At 40.9% G+C, this 15,000-nt stretch overlaps 1 protein-coding gene across 1 annotated transcript in view; it reads right to left on the reverse strand.

Moving 5' to 3' along the window:
* Window positions 1-15,000, reverse strand: part of LOC118336663 (regulator of G-protein signaling 6-like) — a 39,176-nt gene that overhangs the window by 7,029 nt on the left and 17,147 nt on the right. Inside the window, exons 3-10 of the mRNA XM_035673328.1 lie at window positions 6,598-6,697; window positions 5,782-5,832; window positions 5,568-5,674; window positions 4,178-4,229; window positions 3,633-3,697; window positions 1,815-1,891; window positions 921-1,002; window positions 508-582 (exon numbers count right to left, since the gene is read on the reverse strand). Coding sequence (XP_035529221.1) covers window positions 508-582; window positions 921-1,002; window positions 1,815-1,891; window positions 3,633-3,697; window positions 4,178-4,229; window positions 5,568-5,674; window positions 5,782-5,832; window positions 6,598-6,697 — 609 coding nt within the window. The remainder of the gene's footprint in view (window positions 1-507; window positions 583-920; window positions 1,003-1,814; window positions 1,892-3,632; window positions 3,698-4,177; window positions 4,230-5,567; window positions 5,675-5,781; window positions 5,833-6,597; window positions 6,698-15,000) is intronic.

Genomic DNA, 15,000 nt, shown 5'->3' on the forward strand with positions numbered 1-15,000 from the left:
TGTAGATAAAATTACAGGAAAATATTTTCTGACCAATAAAAAAAATTATATATATATATATTTATATCATTTTGTCATAAAAAAACACAAACAAAAACATATTTGTATATAAATATTCATTGAGAATATTTTACAAAAATGAAATATTTTATAAAAATATTTTATAACTAAACAAAAAATGATTTTAGTAGCAAAAAAATACACTTTTTTAATAATAATATAATGATAATAATAAAGGAATTTACTATTTCTACCCACCAGAATTAGATCTTGGCACTGTGGAAAGGACTTTGAAGAATTTAGAGAGAAACAGTTTATAGAAATTGTAACTAAGCAGTTAAATGAATAAAATATTTTGAAGGGTGGTGGGGGCTGGATTGGATTTATGGCTACAGGCCTGTGTAGAACTGTCATGGGGGTGCTAAAAAACCAGTGCTGAGATGATAATATTAAGATTTGGAAAGTTAAACTGCCATTTATCACACCAGCTTTGTCTCCTCTCCTCACCTTTTTTACCCTGTGTGGGTTCCTCTCTCTTCTGCACTTGCGGATGTCCATCTCTGTGGTGTTGACACAGCCTGGCTGTGGGAGGCGGCAGGAGAAACAGTGTGTTTCTGGATCAGATAACAGTTTTCTCCAGCATATATTCTGTGCTTGTCCTCCTCAAACTATAAGTTGCTGTTTCTCTGTTCAAAAAATTCATACTCACAAAAGGTTCATATGCAAAGTGCTCAAATCTGATTCGGCTACCAATAACACAATGTGTGTAGAGCTAAATCTGCTGTTTTCGGGTTTTAAATGCTAAAATAGTCTAACTATATGGCATTCTTTCTTCTTTTTTTTTTCTTTTTTACACTGCTGCAGCTTCTGACCCACCTTTCCTTTCCTTTTCTTTATTCATGACTTTGGTCCTAACTCACCACCGGCCGATGGACGTCCCAGAATGCCCTCTCCTGGCTGTCGAGGATCTTCCTCTCTGCCTTGTCCTTCTTCCTGTCGATCCTGTGAACAGATGGAAACAGGCCACTCATACAGAGAGCACACACCTCGGAAATATCAGGTCAAACGCAATAAATCAGGCCCCAGAATTAAGTCAAACGCTCTCACAAACCACAGCACACATGCTTATACCACTGCTGGGCCAGACTAGAGAGCAAAAAGCTGAAGAGTGTGGGTCTTAACCTGTCTGCTCGCCTCACCAAGCGATGCCAGGTTTTGCCTCTGGTGGGGCCGAGCTCTTACATAACTGACATTTACTGATCGGCCCTTGCTAAGGTATTGTCAACTCCCAAGGTGAAAGAAGACTTACTGCTTTCCATACCACCCCAACTTACAGTGCAAAACAGCCGACAATCAAAGGCATGAAGATTTTTACAAAAAAAGCAAAGACGGTTCTTTCCTCACTGAATGACATGAGATATTAGTGCTGTGCTTACACATGCAAGCCACCAGATGGAAGTCTTACAAAGAGACAGAAGTGGAGGGAGAATAATGTGTTTAATTCCATAGGGGACGACGCGCTGTATTTAATGCATGTAACCCTCCAGTCAAAGCAGAGCATGAAAACAAAGCATTGTTAATGAGATCCATTGGCCCAATGCCCAACTGACACTGCACACTGAAGCATTTTCTCTTCCTTGGGGAAATAACACTTAAATCATGCATGTAGCCAAAGGTCAGTATGAATGTATAAACGTGATTTCATCAACATCCCTCTATCCCCAGAGCTCTCCTGCTGTAACTGTGTCACATTAGAACGACACTGACGTCAATAGGGGACATGTTCTGACTCACACGTCCATCCGTGTACTCACTTGACTTGAGCCTCTGCTTGCATGAAGATAAATTCCCACTTCCTGGCGAAAGCCCTCTGCAGACGGGCGAGGTTCTCCTGGAGGAACCAATCAGGCGTGGCGTTAGGAGAGAAGGTTATTTGAACTTCAGGGCCTTTAGATCATTACATTATCCAATTACTGTAATGGCATGGCATAACTTTGCCATGCCATTACTAAGACGAGACGACCTCTCACCAGCATGCCCCTGAACAAGTCACTGAACTGCTGCTACCACATAGTATTTGGATTTTCAATATATTAACTGTAACTAAACACTGTATTCTTAAAGGAATAGTTGGAAATTTTAGCTTTCTTGCCAACAGTTATATGAGAACATTGACACCACTTTCATGTCTGTATGCTAAATATAAAAAGCTACCACAGTCGGCTAGCTTATCTTAGCACAAAGACTGGAAAAAGGAGGAAATCTCCGAACAAAGGTAAAAAATCCACCTGCCAGCACCTCTAAAGCACACTAATTAACATGTTGTATCTCATTTGTTGAGTTCATACAAAACAAAGTGTAAAAATTATTGGCCAGGACCAATAACTTGTGTGTATTAAACAAACAAAATATAACATGTTAATAGTGGGCTTTAGAGGAGGTGCTAGGCATATTTCATTACCTTTGGACAAAGCCAGACTAACAGTTACATGCAGGTGCCCACAGACACAGAGCCAGCTCACCAACTCTCCTGCGACTATAGCTCAAATCACAACAACAGCATGTCTTGGCAAACAAAAATGAAAGCTGAATGTCAGTGGGTAAGGCATTTAATGTTATTTGACACATATCCTGGCTGGAATAACATTTTGTTTGTTTTCCATTTACAGAGCCGGGGCTGTGTACAACCACCAGATTTGTTTTTAGAGCGCACACAGAGTGACCTTGAGGAGATATTTGCTGAATTTGAAAAAAGTGTATTGCATTAGAATCGCACTGACTCTCACTTTCATTTTTACTATTACTGTATAGATGTATGATCAGCACAGGGTTGCATTTTTAGATATCATCTCTGATGTTAGATGAGCAAGGAATTATGACCAACAAAGGTCACGAACACAAACCCATGAATACATTGCGTGCAACTTAGTATCACATGATAAATCTTGCTTTGATAAAAAGAATAAACTGTTTTAAGGACATAAGCCCCATAATGTACACATATCAAAGTTGCATACTAAATAGTGTGTCCTTAATAACACAGCCCAAACATCTGTCAAAGATATAGTACATGACCTCATTACAAAGAGAGAAAAAATTATGAGTTCCAACTAGCAGGGACGTTAACAGTGAGAGCAATGAGGCCTGGAGGCATAAAGTGACCTGAATAGGAGATAAAGGAAGTGTACTGGACAATAGTTGCAGAGTAATTTAGAATATTAAAGTGCAGTGCATTGCTATTGTATAACAGCAACAGATCAGCAATGCAGTAATGCCCTTCTTGAGACTGTATTGATCTGCTGATGCCAAGTAGGCCTATAGATAAGTTGTATACATATTGTGTCCAGTAAATGACTGCATTGTATTCTGCCAAATGGTGCTCCTGAAAAAGAACAAATGACCTTTGATAGATTTGAACACAAGTCTGTAATTTGATAAAGGCTTTTTGCTGGGAAGAATGGATTTTGGCATTTTAAGGCCCCGGAGGACACTGTTTCAGCTCTTTTGTCTTTTAGTAAAGTGATGGAAAACAGGAAATTCAGAGTGTCATCATATTATGGACAATGCACAGTGGTAGCATTGAACTGAGAGCTTCCTGGAAATCACTAAAACCAAAACGACAGTGTACTTACAGCCTCATAGTCAGCTAGCTCGAGCCTGGCCTTGTTCTGCATGGTGCGCTTGCACAGGTAAATGGCTGGAGGGGGGAAAGGGAGACAGAGTGAGACATGAAGAGGGCAATAAAGTTATTCAGATGGGTTGTCTGGCTGTGTGACTACAAATAAAAAAGGAATATCTCAGATCTTTTTTTGTTTGTTTGACTGAGGTCTCAGCTGTGTGAAGCAACACTAATGAATGGAGCGGGCAGGCGATGTGTTGTCTTCTGAAATAACAAGCCTCGAGTAAATGCCACACAGAGAGCCAAAGATGTGCACATATCAGTGACTGTCCCTTCATTTTGCTAGGCTAATCTTGTCCCACAGGATACTCTGTAGTGGGGGTTTCTCAGGGCAAGATACATTACAGGCAATGACCCGGTGGATCAATACTCAGTGAGTGTCAACAAAAGATCTACACCATGAGTTGTGCCTCAGCTCTGGGGGAAGCGGGAGGGTATTAGCAAGATCTTGCTGGTTTGGAGTACGAGGCAAACATTGAGAGACGGTGTGTGACTCACCATAGTCTGTGTTCTCAGGCTCCCAACAGTTTGAAGGCCAGAAGTATGGAGACTGATGGAAACAGAAGCGGATGGACAGAAACAGATTTTGTTTATTTACTCATATCATCAGCATTACATTATTTTCTAGATAAACAATAACAGTTGGCAATGTGAATGTTGGAATCTCATTTCTCCCGCCACCCACACTCTCTCACCCCTTTACTCAAAAGACGACGACGATGATGATAATTATCCTTGATGTCCACGTGCTGCACATAACTATCTGGGGGAGCAATGGTAGCTATATTCTCTCTATCCATATTTAATTGTCTATGGCAAATGATATTACACATTCAAAGTTCATTCCCAAGTCCATTAATAATGGATCACTCACATCTATCATGCATTCTTAATAAGGGGGCAGAATTAGAAGTTGGTGGTACTCGACCACATATTTCATTTCCACCATTACTCATAACGGTGATAAGCCTGAGAGCAAAAGGCTGCATGCTGATGAATTTGCTTGTTTGAGTGTAATGAACAGAAAGGTTAACATGCTCTCATTCGACATTATAATTGTCATTTCAGCTCATAAAGGATCAAGTTAAGTCTATAAGACTTCATGCACAAATCTGCAAGCAGAATACAGTTGTCATTAAATCTGGGTCTTCTACCAGAATAGTATCTATTTATAGACCAGCAAACAAACATTCCCCTGTTACTAATCCTTACAGCACAGCTATGGAGCCTGGCCAATACATTTCAAATGCACCGTGGACTCTTTTTAGATGTTCTGATGACGTGGGCCTGTTGCATCACTACAACATGAGAGGGAATATTTTTAGCCCCCGCTGAATGAGCAAGTGTGACACACGCGGCCCTCCCTACGCAGGAACAATAATGGCTTTTAATCTTGAGCAATAGAGGTGAAGATAAATGCATTCATAGGTAGATCGAGGGGGGGGGGGAGAGAGAGAGGCTGGTGACAGTGAAAAGTGCAGAGCCAGCGTGCAGCCAGCTCAGTGCTTCCCATAGGGGAAGCTGCCTGGCTTGCTGGATTAAGATGCTAATGGCCCAGTTACAATAATGAGTCATCGAGGAGCCCGTAGCCATCAGAAGGACCTGTCAAAGTTCATGCTGGATCAGATGGAGCGAAGAAAAAACACCCCTCTGACAAACTGCACGGCAGGCCCGCAGGCCCTATTCAGTGGTACACCTCCTGCTCTGACGCAGCGTCCAGCAGGGATATACAGTATCGACCTTGGTGGGATGAGTAATAGGCTTAGCAAGGATTGTTCTCATTAGCAACACGCAATAAACATATCGTCATAACATAAACGTCTTCATCGTATTATTCTATATTCAAAGGCTTCCTAACACAAATCAAGGACTCTCCCAGGGTCTGTACCTGAAAGCGATAAAGGGTTCCATCGTCTTTAAGTGTCAGGACATGGTCAGAGATGGGGAAGATGTAGCCATGGGCAGCGATCAGACTCCCGAGGTGGATGGCTTCAGCTGTTGACATGAGAGAAGGCACACAGACGGGGAGGGAGGCGTGATTTGAAATCGCCTTTGAGCTCTATTGTGCTTACATGTAATGACAGATTGCTCAGCCGGCATACCTGGATCCTCAATGGAGAGGTTTTTCATCAGCCACTGAACAATGTCCGCCCCTAGTATTCAGAGAAGGACATTGGTTAGAGTGGCGTCACAGTTCTGCATCTGCAACAGTTTCAACAAAAGCTGCAATTCACCAACAAGTCTTTGTGATTTGTCTCTGTTGAAAGCTGTGGGTCAAAGCTGTCAAAGCTGAGTAAGCCTCTAAATATAACATAATGTTAAAATGTTTGCAGTCCTTTCTCTCTCTGCTCCTGGACAGCATAATATTTGGCCCGGCCTGTGTGCTTGGCGGAGGCTGCTGAGAGAGATCGTGAGGCCATCGGGCCTGAGGGTGCCACGTGAAGGAGTGACTCCGAAAAACAACCTCTGGGAGAGCGGGAGCGACCCTCTCGTCTAATGCTGGTGACTCATTTTATACACAAACACATGAGGGAGTACAGTGCATGCAGACAGAAAAGAGAAGGAAAAAAATATCTTTTCTGCTGTGTGACTAGGGCAGCGTCACACCACAGGCACTTTCCTCAGTGGCTTAGGACTTATTGGAAAAGACATCATCTGCCTCCAACCGTAGTAGCAGCAATTTAAATGAGACCAAAAGGTCATATTTGCTTTACTGATTCGGACTCCTATGTTTCCTCTAAGTCGCTCGCTGGGTGAGAGAACAAAGCACATACACAATTATCAGTACATCAAATAACGCAAGCCCTTATTAAAGAAGACACGTGCAAAGAACTGCAGCATATGTAAATGTGCAGCCATGGACAGTAAATTGGCGTGTACACACACACACACACACACCTATGCATACAAATACTAACCTGATACCACACTGGGGATCTTGGAGAGGAAACTTTTGACAGTCCGGATGGCTACACCTCCTGCTTTCTCATCTTGTATTCTTGTAACGATGTCTTCAATCTGTGGGGAGGCCAGAGGGAGAGTGTGTTAAAGGTCCAAATAAAAAAATGGAATAAAATAAAGTCACATATTATATTTTCTGCCATTTAAAATGCTTTTAAAAACACAAAATGTATCATAAAAGAAGAGATATAAAAGAAAAAAACATTCCAATATAAGGACATTTGAACTAATTTTTAGTAATTACAGGAGCTATTTAAGCTTTCAGGATTGAGTTAAAGATGAATCATCTGATATTATGGCCACTTGTGGGACAGGAGAGCAAGCTGTAAATCCATCATTAACACGTTATCACATAATAATGATACACATCCCGAAGACACGAAGAAACATTAGCATCCGTTTTGGAGTCACGTTTATGGCCACCGGACAAATATAAGTCATCTCCTTTTAGCTCTGTTTTCTGGCCTCCACTCACTCCTGAGAAAAATATCTGCCTCTTTAGCAGCCAAATGCTCCACAATGTTCACCAGCTATTTGCTAGCTTTGTCCCACTGCTACTTGTGCTGGTCAGGCACTGTACAGTGGGTTTATCAGAATTTTTTGACTAAGAACAGCTGCCTACACAAGGTAGGTTGATGAGGGCAGTGAGAGTGGCATGTTAAACCAAAACAAGCTTAAAGATACTAAAATGCTGAGTGGTGATGTCAGGTGATAATTCTCTGCTGGTTTTGTTACTATAAACCCTTTTACATTACACATAGTCATCTGATCCATTGTTAACATAAAAACATAGATCAGCACATCTTTAAATTCAGATTATGTTAATTCTGTAATTTGCTTTTAGCTCATTTATCTCTTTTGGATCTTTTTTAATACTACCACTGGGTGGCACCACCAGCAATGCTAAAATTCCACAGATAGCAGCTTAAAGGTATTATTTACTGAAACACATAAACATTTTTGTATGGTAATGACATGTTGGGGTGATTTATTTAGCTGTAACAAGGGCTTTGGTCAAAAGCTTTGGCCAATTGAAAAAGGCTGTCACAGCTATTCCCCAGAGGCAGAGATAAACATCACACCTCCGACACAGCCAGAGCCCCAAACACATCACACATCAGCAGCCTAAAATTAGGCCCAGCACAGCACAACTCGCCACTCAGTAAACCCGCTACACAGGGGAGTGCACATACAGTAAACAAGAGAACATCCAGTCACTCAATGGATATGCATGCACAAACACACATAAACATATAGAAATCCAAATGCGAGTCAAAAACACACAAACTTGAACAGACCTTGAACAGGTTGTTTATGTGCACGAGTAGTCAGGTTCTGTATTGATGTGAGGCAGTAAGTCTCATTAGAAATCAATAAACATCAAAAAGATCATGATTTTGCACACTTAGCTGTATTATCAGCAGCCAACCATATGCAGTACCGTAGCTGCTAAGGTTGTTGCGCTGGCTATTAAATTCTTTATGGCTCCCTAAGCATCTGTCTAGTAGGTAAGCACACTCAGAGGCTTATACACATATACACTCACATGCATATGTACACAAGCACACACACTGCTACAGTATGACAAAGCTGATTAGGTGAATTTTTGAGGGTTCAACTCATGGGCTCGACACACTCTGAATTTAAAGAAGCCTTTTCTGTTTTCTCTCATCCAAAGTAGGCTATAGCATGTTCCCTCCTGATCCCTCCACATTCACAGTTGACTTCAAGTCACGATCACAGGCTCACAGCATCACACTGTGCTCTAGTTCGAGCCATTCCAGCATACTTCTATACCCCCTCTTCTCTCTTTCCTTCCTCCTTCCTCCACTGTTCATTCATCATTTAACACAGCATATCTGTGAGTGAACTCCTACCAATATGGGCAGACAGGCTTTAAAACATTAAATAAAGGTATATACTGTATATTCATATGCCTTGTAACTGTGTAACTGTATGTTTTCTTTCTTTAACTATAGGCTGTCAGTCCACTACTCTGGTTGAGAGTGAAATATCTCAACAATTATTGAATGGATAGTCATTCAATTTCTTATACAATTTAACCCCTTATCCACACAGAATGTGTGATAGCTGCCTCGCTGAACAGCTGCAACTCGCATACCTGTGGTGTCCACACACACAGTGCTTCTGCTTTTATGCTGCTGAATTTCTAACTCTCTGGTGAAATTTACATATAGTGCCTCCTTCAGGTGAAATTGTTTGTCCTGTAAGGTTAGGGTTAATAACTTTACCATCAGCTTCAGCTGTAGTTTATGTTTAGTGCTAATAAGCAAATGATAGTATGCTAACATTAAACTAAGATGGTGAACATGAAAAACACTATACAGATGCTTAATGCAATACAGATGTGCTTTTACACACCATTTTCATATACAAAATTCTCAGGTTTTAATAGGCCAATGGATACAGTATGTTGGATTTGATGAACATTGTGCCTTCAAATGTGTTTCATATGTGTTTTTACCTGTAAAATATGTCAACTGGGATGATCATGATGCATTAAGCTTATTAACTTTACATTCATACCATAGATATATCCTCAACCCATTGCACGTCATAATATTCTTTCATTCTGCAATATTGTGCAGCCTCACAGTGACCAAAATTCTACAATATCTTTTGGAGAAGTGGATGGTAGGGTAAAAAAAGAACAACAGGCGCAGAGTGCAGCATGCTACAGCACATTTACTCAACCACCATTACAATCAAAGGTAATCTTCCTCCTTGGCAAAGCATTAAATAGATGATTCATACACGCTCCCCATAAATCTACAACAAAACACCCAGATGCATATGGATTTAATAACACACATAATGCAGAGCGGAGAGGAGGAGAGAGCACTGCGTGGCAAGACAATTACCAATCTCTCACCATAAGCTTGAGAGAGTGTCTTGGCATGAATTATTGAACATCCACAATGGAGAATTACCTCAACAGCCTCAACTCCTGATAAATCTCTCACGATGAGGGGAGGGGGTAAGAGAGAGCTGCATCTGCCCTGTGTGTTGTGAACAGAACCTTGGTATTTCAGGCCTGCTTTCGCCAACATGTGAGCATAAACAGTTTTACACGAGCACAATAGGGGGCACACCAGATTAGCACTGAAACATCATCTTTCCTTTGAAGACAAACCTTCCACGCAAAACAACAGGGGAAAAGCTTTGAAATCAGCTCTGTTCGATCCAACTCTGAAGGACTCTGCAAATCCCCCAAGACACAACAACATGGAAAGGATTAAGTCCTTTTGTTCTTGTATAATAATGGACCCTGGACTGGCTGGGTATACCAGTATAGAAATAAGAACTCACTATCTCCCTATAGGATGACAGCAGACAAGAAGCACTTGGCACAGCTACAGAAAGTGCACATCATATCTCCTGGATGTACAAACTAATGGTGTTTGCAGCTTGGTGTGGAGGGTTTTTGAGAGCTGAAAATTGCTGCTAGCACGCGATAACAGCACTTTGCCCCTCGCCACCGAGCTCTATAAATGATTATCAGGAGAACACTTGTGTATCTTGCCACCGTATGTTTGCATTCGCTGCACTCATGTGTGCCGATTTGTACCAATGCAGGTCCGTGTGTGTTTGTGTGTAGGTGTGTGTGTTGTCATTTGTCTGTCTTATCTTTTATGGCTCTGAGGGAGGCACATGTAGGAGGGTAGAGGTGTAGGGAGAATGTGAGGGAGCAGCTAAAGGTGAAGTACAGCAATAGGAACAACTAAGGCCACCAGTTAGTAAAAAGCATCTAGTCCACATTAATGTCAGGCCTGTATGCTCCATGTCTAAAACAAGATGTCACTACTTCCTGTAACATGGTTTTAATTGGGACTTAATGAAGTGAAATAAAACCGTCTAAATGAGTGCATCAGTGACATAAATAACCATCAAGTAAATGCGACATGTTGAACTCTGGCAGGCAGGCTGTTAAGTATGGAAACATTCACTTCTCCTGCTAATTGAAACACTGTGCCCCTTTTCCAAAAATGGCCAGAGATGAAGCTATTAAAAAATGGCCCAGTCTTCAGAAATGAGACAGCTGCTGGTAAAAGATGTATCAAGGCGGTAATAGTGCCATTAATGATTCAGCGGTCATCAGCATGCCCGGGCGCACTTGTCATTGTTGAAAGACATTTGGGTCTGTGAGGAAAAACGACGGCTGTCCAGGTGACGGACGAAAAGATACATTTCGGGCCTGGGGATAATTACGACGTGTCGGTCAGAGCTGAATGAAGATGAAATAGTGATGAGGCCTTGAAAAGTTTATGCCAAGTCATTCTCAAACACCTAAGCAGCCCTAGTACACTTTCCTAGTGTGTAAATACTTTTCCTGTTTTGTTCATTTGTGTTTTAAATGTACTAAAAAAACAACAGATTAGTTTGTCATTATGACAGAAAAAAGATTTTTTTATAATGATTTCGGTGTGAAAAACCTACCCAATAACTAAAAATAGATCATAGCAAGAACACAAACCTATTTTAAACGATAAGGAATTATTTGGGATGTATTAAATTAGGCATAATGCTATTATAAATGAGAGCAGCTGGCTGGATTTTACTGCTCAGTGTAAACAGCATGACATAATGTCCCTAATATGACAAAAGAACGCCTTTGTTTTATTCTGTAGGGAAAATAACAGCCCAGAGTATTAAGAGATCATTTTCTCAAATAGCATTGTGATTTTTAAAATACTCTCCAGTTATTCAAATAATCAATATCATAGGGGGATTCTTTACCGTTCCTGCACTGCAATCCTCTAGAGTCTGATAAAATACTGCATGAATTAACTAACTTCAAAAACTTCTCTCCACTGCAGCTCCTTCACTCCATCATATAAGACCATGTTAGCCTCCACACTGACCATGGATACATCCTCTGACTTTGAACAAAAAGGATGCAAAAATGATTGTGCAGCCTCTGCTTCAAAATCTGTGTTGTGCCATAATGTGGGTTTATAAGACTCTCATAAGCCAGCTCTTTATTCAGAGAGACTTGGGTAGAAGCCTCAAGCATCTGATTGCTGGATGCAACAACCAAAATGTGTTCCAAATCCTGGACTTTATGGGTTTGTGTTAATGTGTTTTTGGCTTGGAGAAACAACATTTTTTTTCTTGAAGCTTGCTACTATATTTTGTCTTTGCCTTACAGTACATCTGTTGCATTGCCTTAAGTCATTTGCTGTTTCAATTAGCTTAGTCCTGGATGAACTGTTTGGCTTTGCCTTCCATCATTTGAACTCCTACATATACTTTTAATTCCTCCTTTGCCTTAAAGCTCTACAGAATTGCATACTTTCTGTTTGTATATCATTTGATATTTCTGACGGCTGCCGGGCCTTGGAGCATTGTCCGGCTTTAAACTTTAACTCTGTTTCTTCACAGTGAGTGACTGTGGCTGCACTGAGCCTCCACTGACTTATGAAGCAGTAGCCTTTCGAAGTGTGTTGTTATAAGAACTGTCAGTACTTATGTTTCCAGACACTTGTGGGCTAGTAGGACACCACTAGCATAGTAACCTCGCTTGGCAGTTGGCCTGTAGCCTTCCCTTTTGCTTCATGTGTACTTCTTGGTGGCTCTACCACTTGATATTTTGAAAGTTATTGTGTTTTTGCAAATCTATTCTTAGAGACAACAAATTTGAATAGATTTATTTATTTATTTATTTTTATATAGTGACATCTAATTTCTCTAAAGAGAACTGACTCAAAATAAATTCAGTTTTATTTGCTGAATATGTGCATTCCTACATACTACAAGTAGATCCTCTTTTACATCCATCAAGTATCGTATAAGCTTTGCGCCACATATTGTAGAATATTAGCTCTCTTTCACTAACTGCAAAAAACATGTTCAGTTGGTCTCATATGAATCAAGTGAGAAAGAAAGAGAGTAAAAACTGACTTTGCATGCGCTGGAAAACATCATTACGTTAAGGCCAAATTAAAACTTCTCTTTGATTCTCCTCTTCATTGAAAAGGGACACAGGCTACACTAACATACTGTTTTCCTGCATATTTTGTTCATATCCTCAGGCCACATCACATTGTAGGAAGGTAACTATACATATCGGATACAAATATGCTAACCTTCAAATTGATGAGATGAAAAATTATTCATGATACTCTTTATAAACAACAGAGGGTGCTATCTACTTTTGACTTTACTGTTGCGTCAGAAGCTGCATCAAGGTCCAAAAACATGGCAGCTGCAGGTGTAGACTTTGAAATTGAGGATGTACCACCCGGTTTAAAATTAGAGGTGCGGCAGCTTTTTGGCTTCATCAAGTCAGAAAATGGTTATATTTTCAGTTTCGATTTTACAAAGAAAAGGAAATATGCATTTTAAACCCTACCACAGAAAAAAGGGATTGTTTAATTTGATCATTTTAACTGCAAAACACAAAATATTTACATATACATTCATTGCACATATTCTGCCTTGTTGGATGATGTATTGTGAAGTAACTTCTCCAAAGTACACAACCTGTCACACAATACTTTTTTTAATGCCATTTTGACCTTCGCGCCATACTGGGTGAATAATTAAGTGAGTTCCAGCTGGTGTGTGGTGCCCTAGGGAACGAGGTGAGAATAAAGCCTGCAGGAGAGAGAAGACCCCCGCCTTCTCTCAACCATCTCTCCTCCCCACTGCCATCACCGTCCAACTCTCTTAGCATGCCAAGTCATGATGAAGGAGCTGTGAGAGCTTCTCTGCTGGATCTGACACACCAGGGAGAGACATTGACAACCACACAAGGAGCAACACAGCAGACTGGAAAAGCCCTGCCAACCGAGTGTGATGGTTGGAAACTTATACTGCTTTGGAGACGTGTGAATGAATCACATTTGCACACACTCGATCACACACTGACACATGCCCATGCACAGTCATGTGTGCAGCATGTGCACAAAAAACATAAACAGTTGCTTGAAAGCTCTTGGCGATTCTCATCATTACCAATAAGAACGAAAAACAAATCACCTGCTATGTCTAATATTGCATTTCTGTGAGGCATCAACAATGTCCTAACGGTTCTGAAAGAGACATATTCACTGATCCATTTCTTCTCCAAATTGCCATCTCCACAGGAATGCCCTGCAGGGAAAGGCTTTCCTTCGCTGCAATAAACAATTGTTTTCCCATCAGGTCCTGCAGATGAAAAAAAAAAGCCTTTTACACTCCAGTGAAGCCATTTTCCTTTTTGCCAATACCTTTCATATGTAATCCCTGTATTCATTAGTAGTGATGGACTGTAAATGCACTAAAGTTAATTGTTTGAACGTGGAGAAAGGGAATCCTATTCACTCAAATCTGGGCTCTCTGGCTTACATCATTTCGAGAAAAGCCTGCTGAAGGTTAAATGTATTCTGCAGCACGTCTCTGTATTGTTTCTGCTCAGTGACGTCTTCTTGTTTTCTAAGGGATGAGGCAACCAGCGTTTCCTGTCAGCAAACATGCAAACAATCAAAGCGAAGGAGACCTTTCACTGTTTACATCTCTTCCTGGAGAGCAGCCCCTTGCAATTAAGCCACAATTTTCAGTCACATTCTTCCATCAAGTCAGGTGTTGCCCTGTGGATTCATGTGTAATTTGATCACATACCAGCCATTAGCAGTCTCTTTAGCTCAAGTGGCCACACACAATAGAGACCCTGTCCAGACAAAGAGGCCCAGAGGTACAGGACTGTACGAAGAGTCTAATTAACTGCCGCTTGATTGCCCACCCAAGCTGGATGCTCCTCAGGGAAACATGCTCAGATCCAGAAGTGTCCAACTGTGCTGCTGTGCCTCACTTTGAACCAACCAGACCCATATGTTGGGACAGAGAGTGTTGATGAGGACGTTTGTCACTTGTTTGGGCCAGTTGAGGATCCCTTATGGTAACTGACGTGGGTGCAACATAGAGATTTCGGAGATGGGATGGGTGCATGTGTGTGTGTGTGTCAGCTAAGATTCTCTGTTTCCATGGCAATGCAGTAGGAAGAAGAGCTAAGCAATTAAAAGTTTGTCAAGTTTGGCTGCAGCATGGGCAGGAATCCAGTTTGACTAAAATACAATTACAGTTCGAGCTCTTTGCACGGAAGAAGTAATCTTGTTGTCAGTGGTTTCTGACTTTTTTTTTTTTTTAAAGAGGAATTAATAAGCTCCTCCAAATCAAAAGAAGATATTTTAAATCAAAGCTTTGGAGTTGATTCAAAATGCAAATGGAAATGCTGCTAGGCTAAGACCAGCTATACTCAGGAGAGTATAAGCCTACCCACAAACCACAGTGACTCATCAGGTCACATTTCTGTTGATGAGACTCAAGGAGGACAAAAAAAGATCATCTCCCCTCTTGTA

The sequence above is a fragment of the Morone saxatilis genome, unplaced genomic scaffold (genome assembly GCF_004916995.1).
Source record: "Morone saxatilis isolate NCDOM2014 unplaced genomic scaffold, NCSU_SB_2.0 Contig3, whole genome shotgun sequence".
Lineage (NCBI taxonomy): Eukaryota > Metazoa > Chordata > Actinopteri > Moronidae > Morone > Morone saxatilis.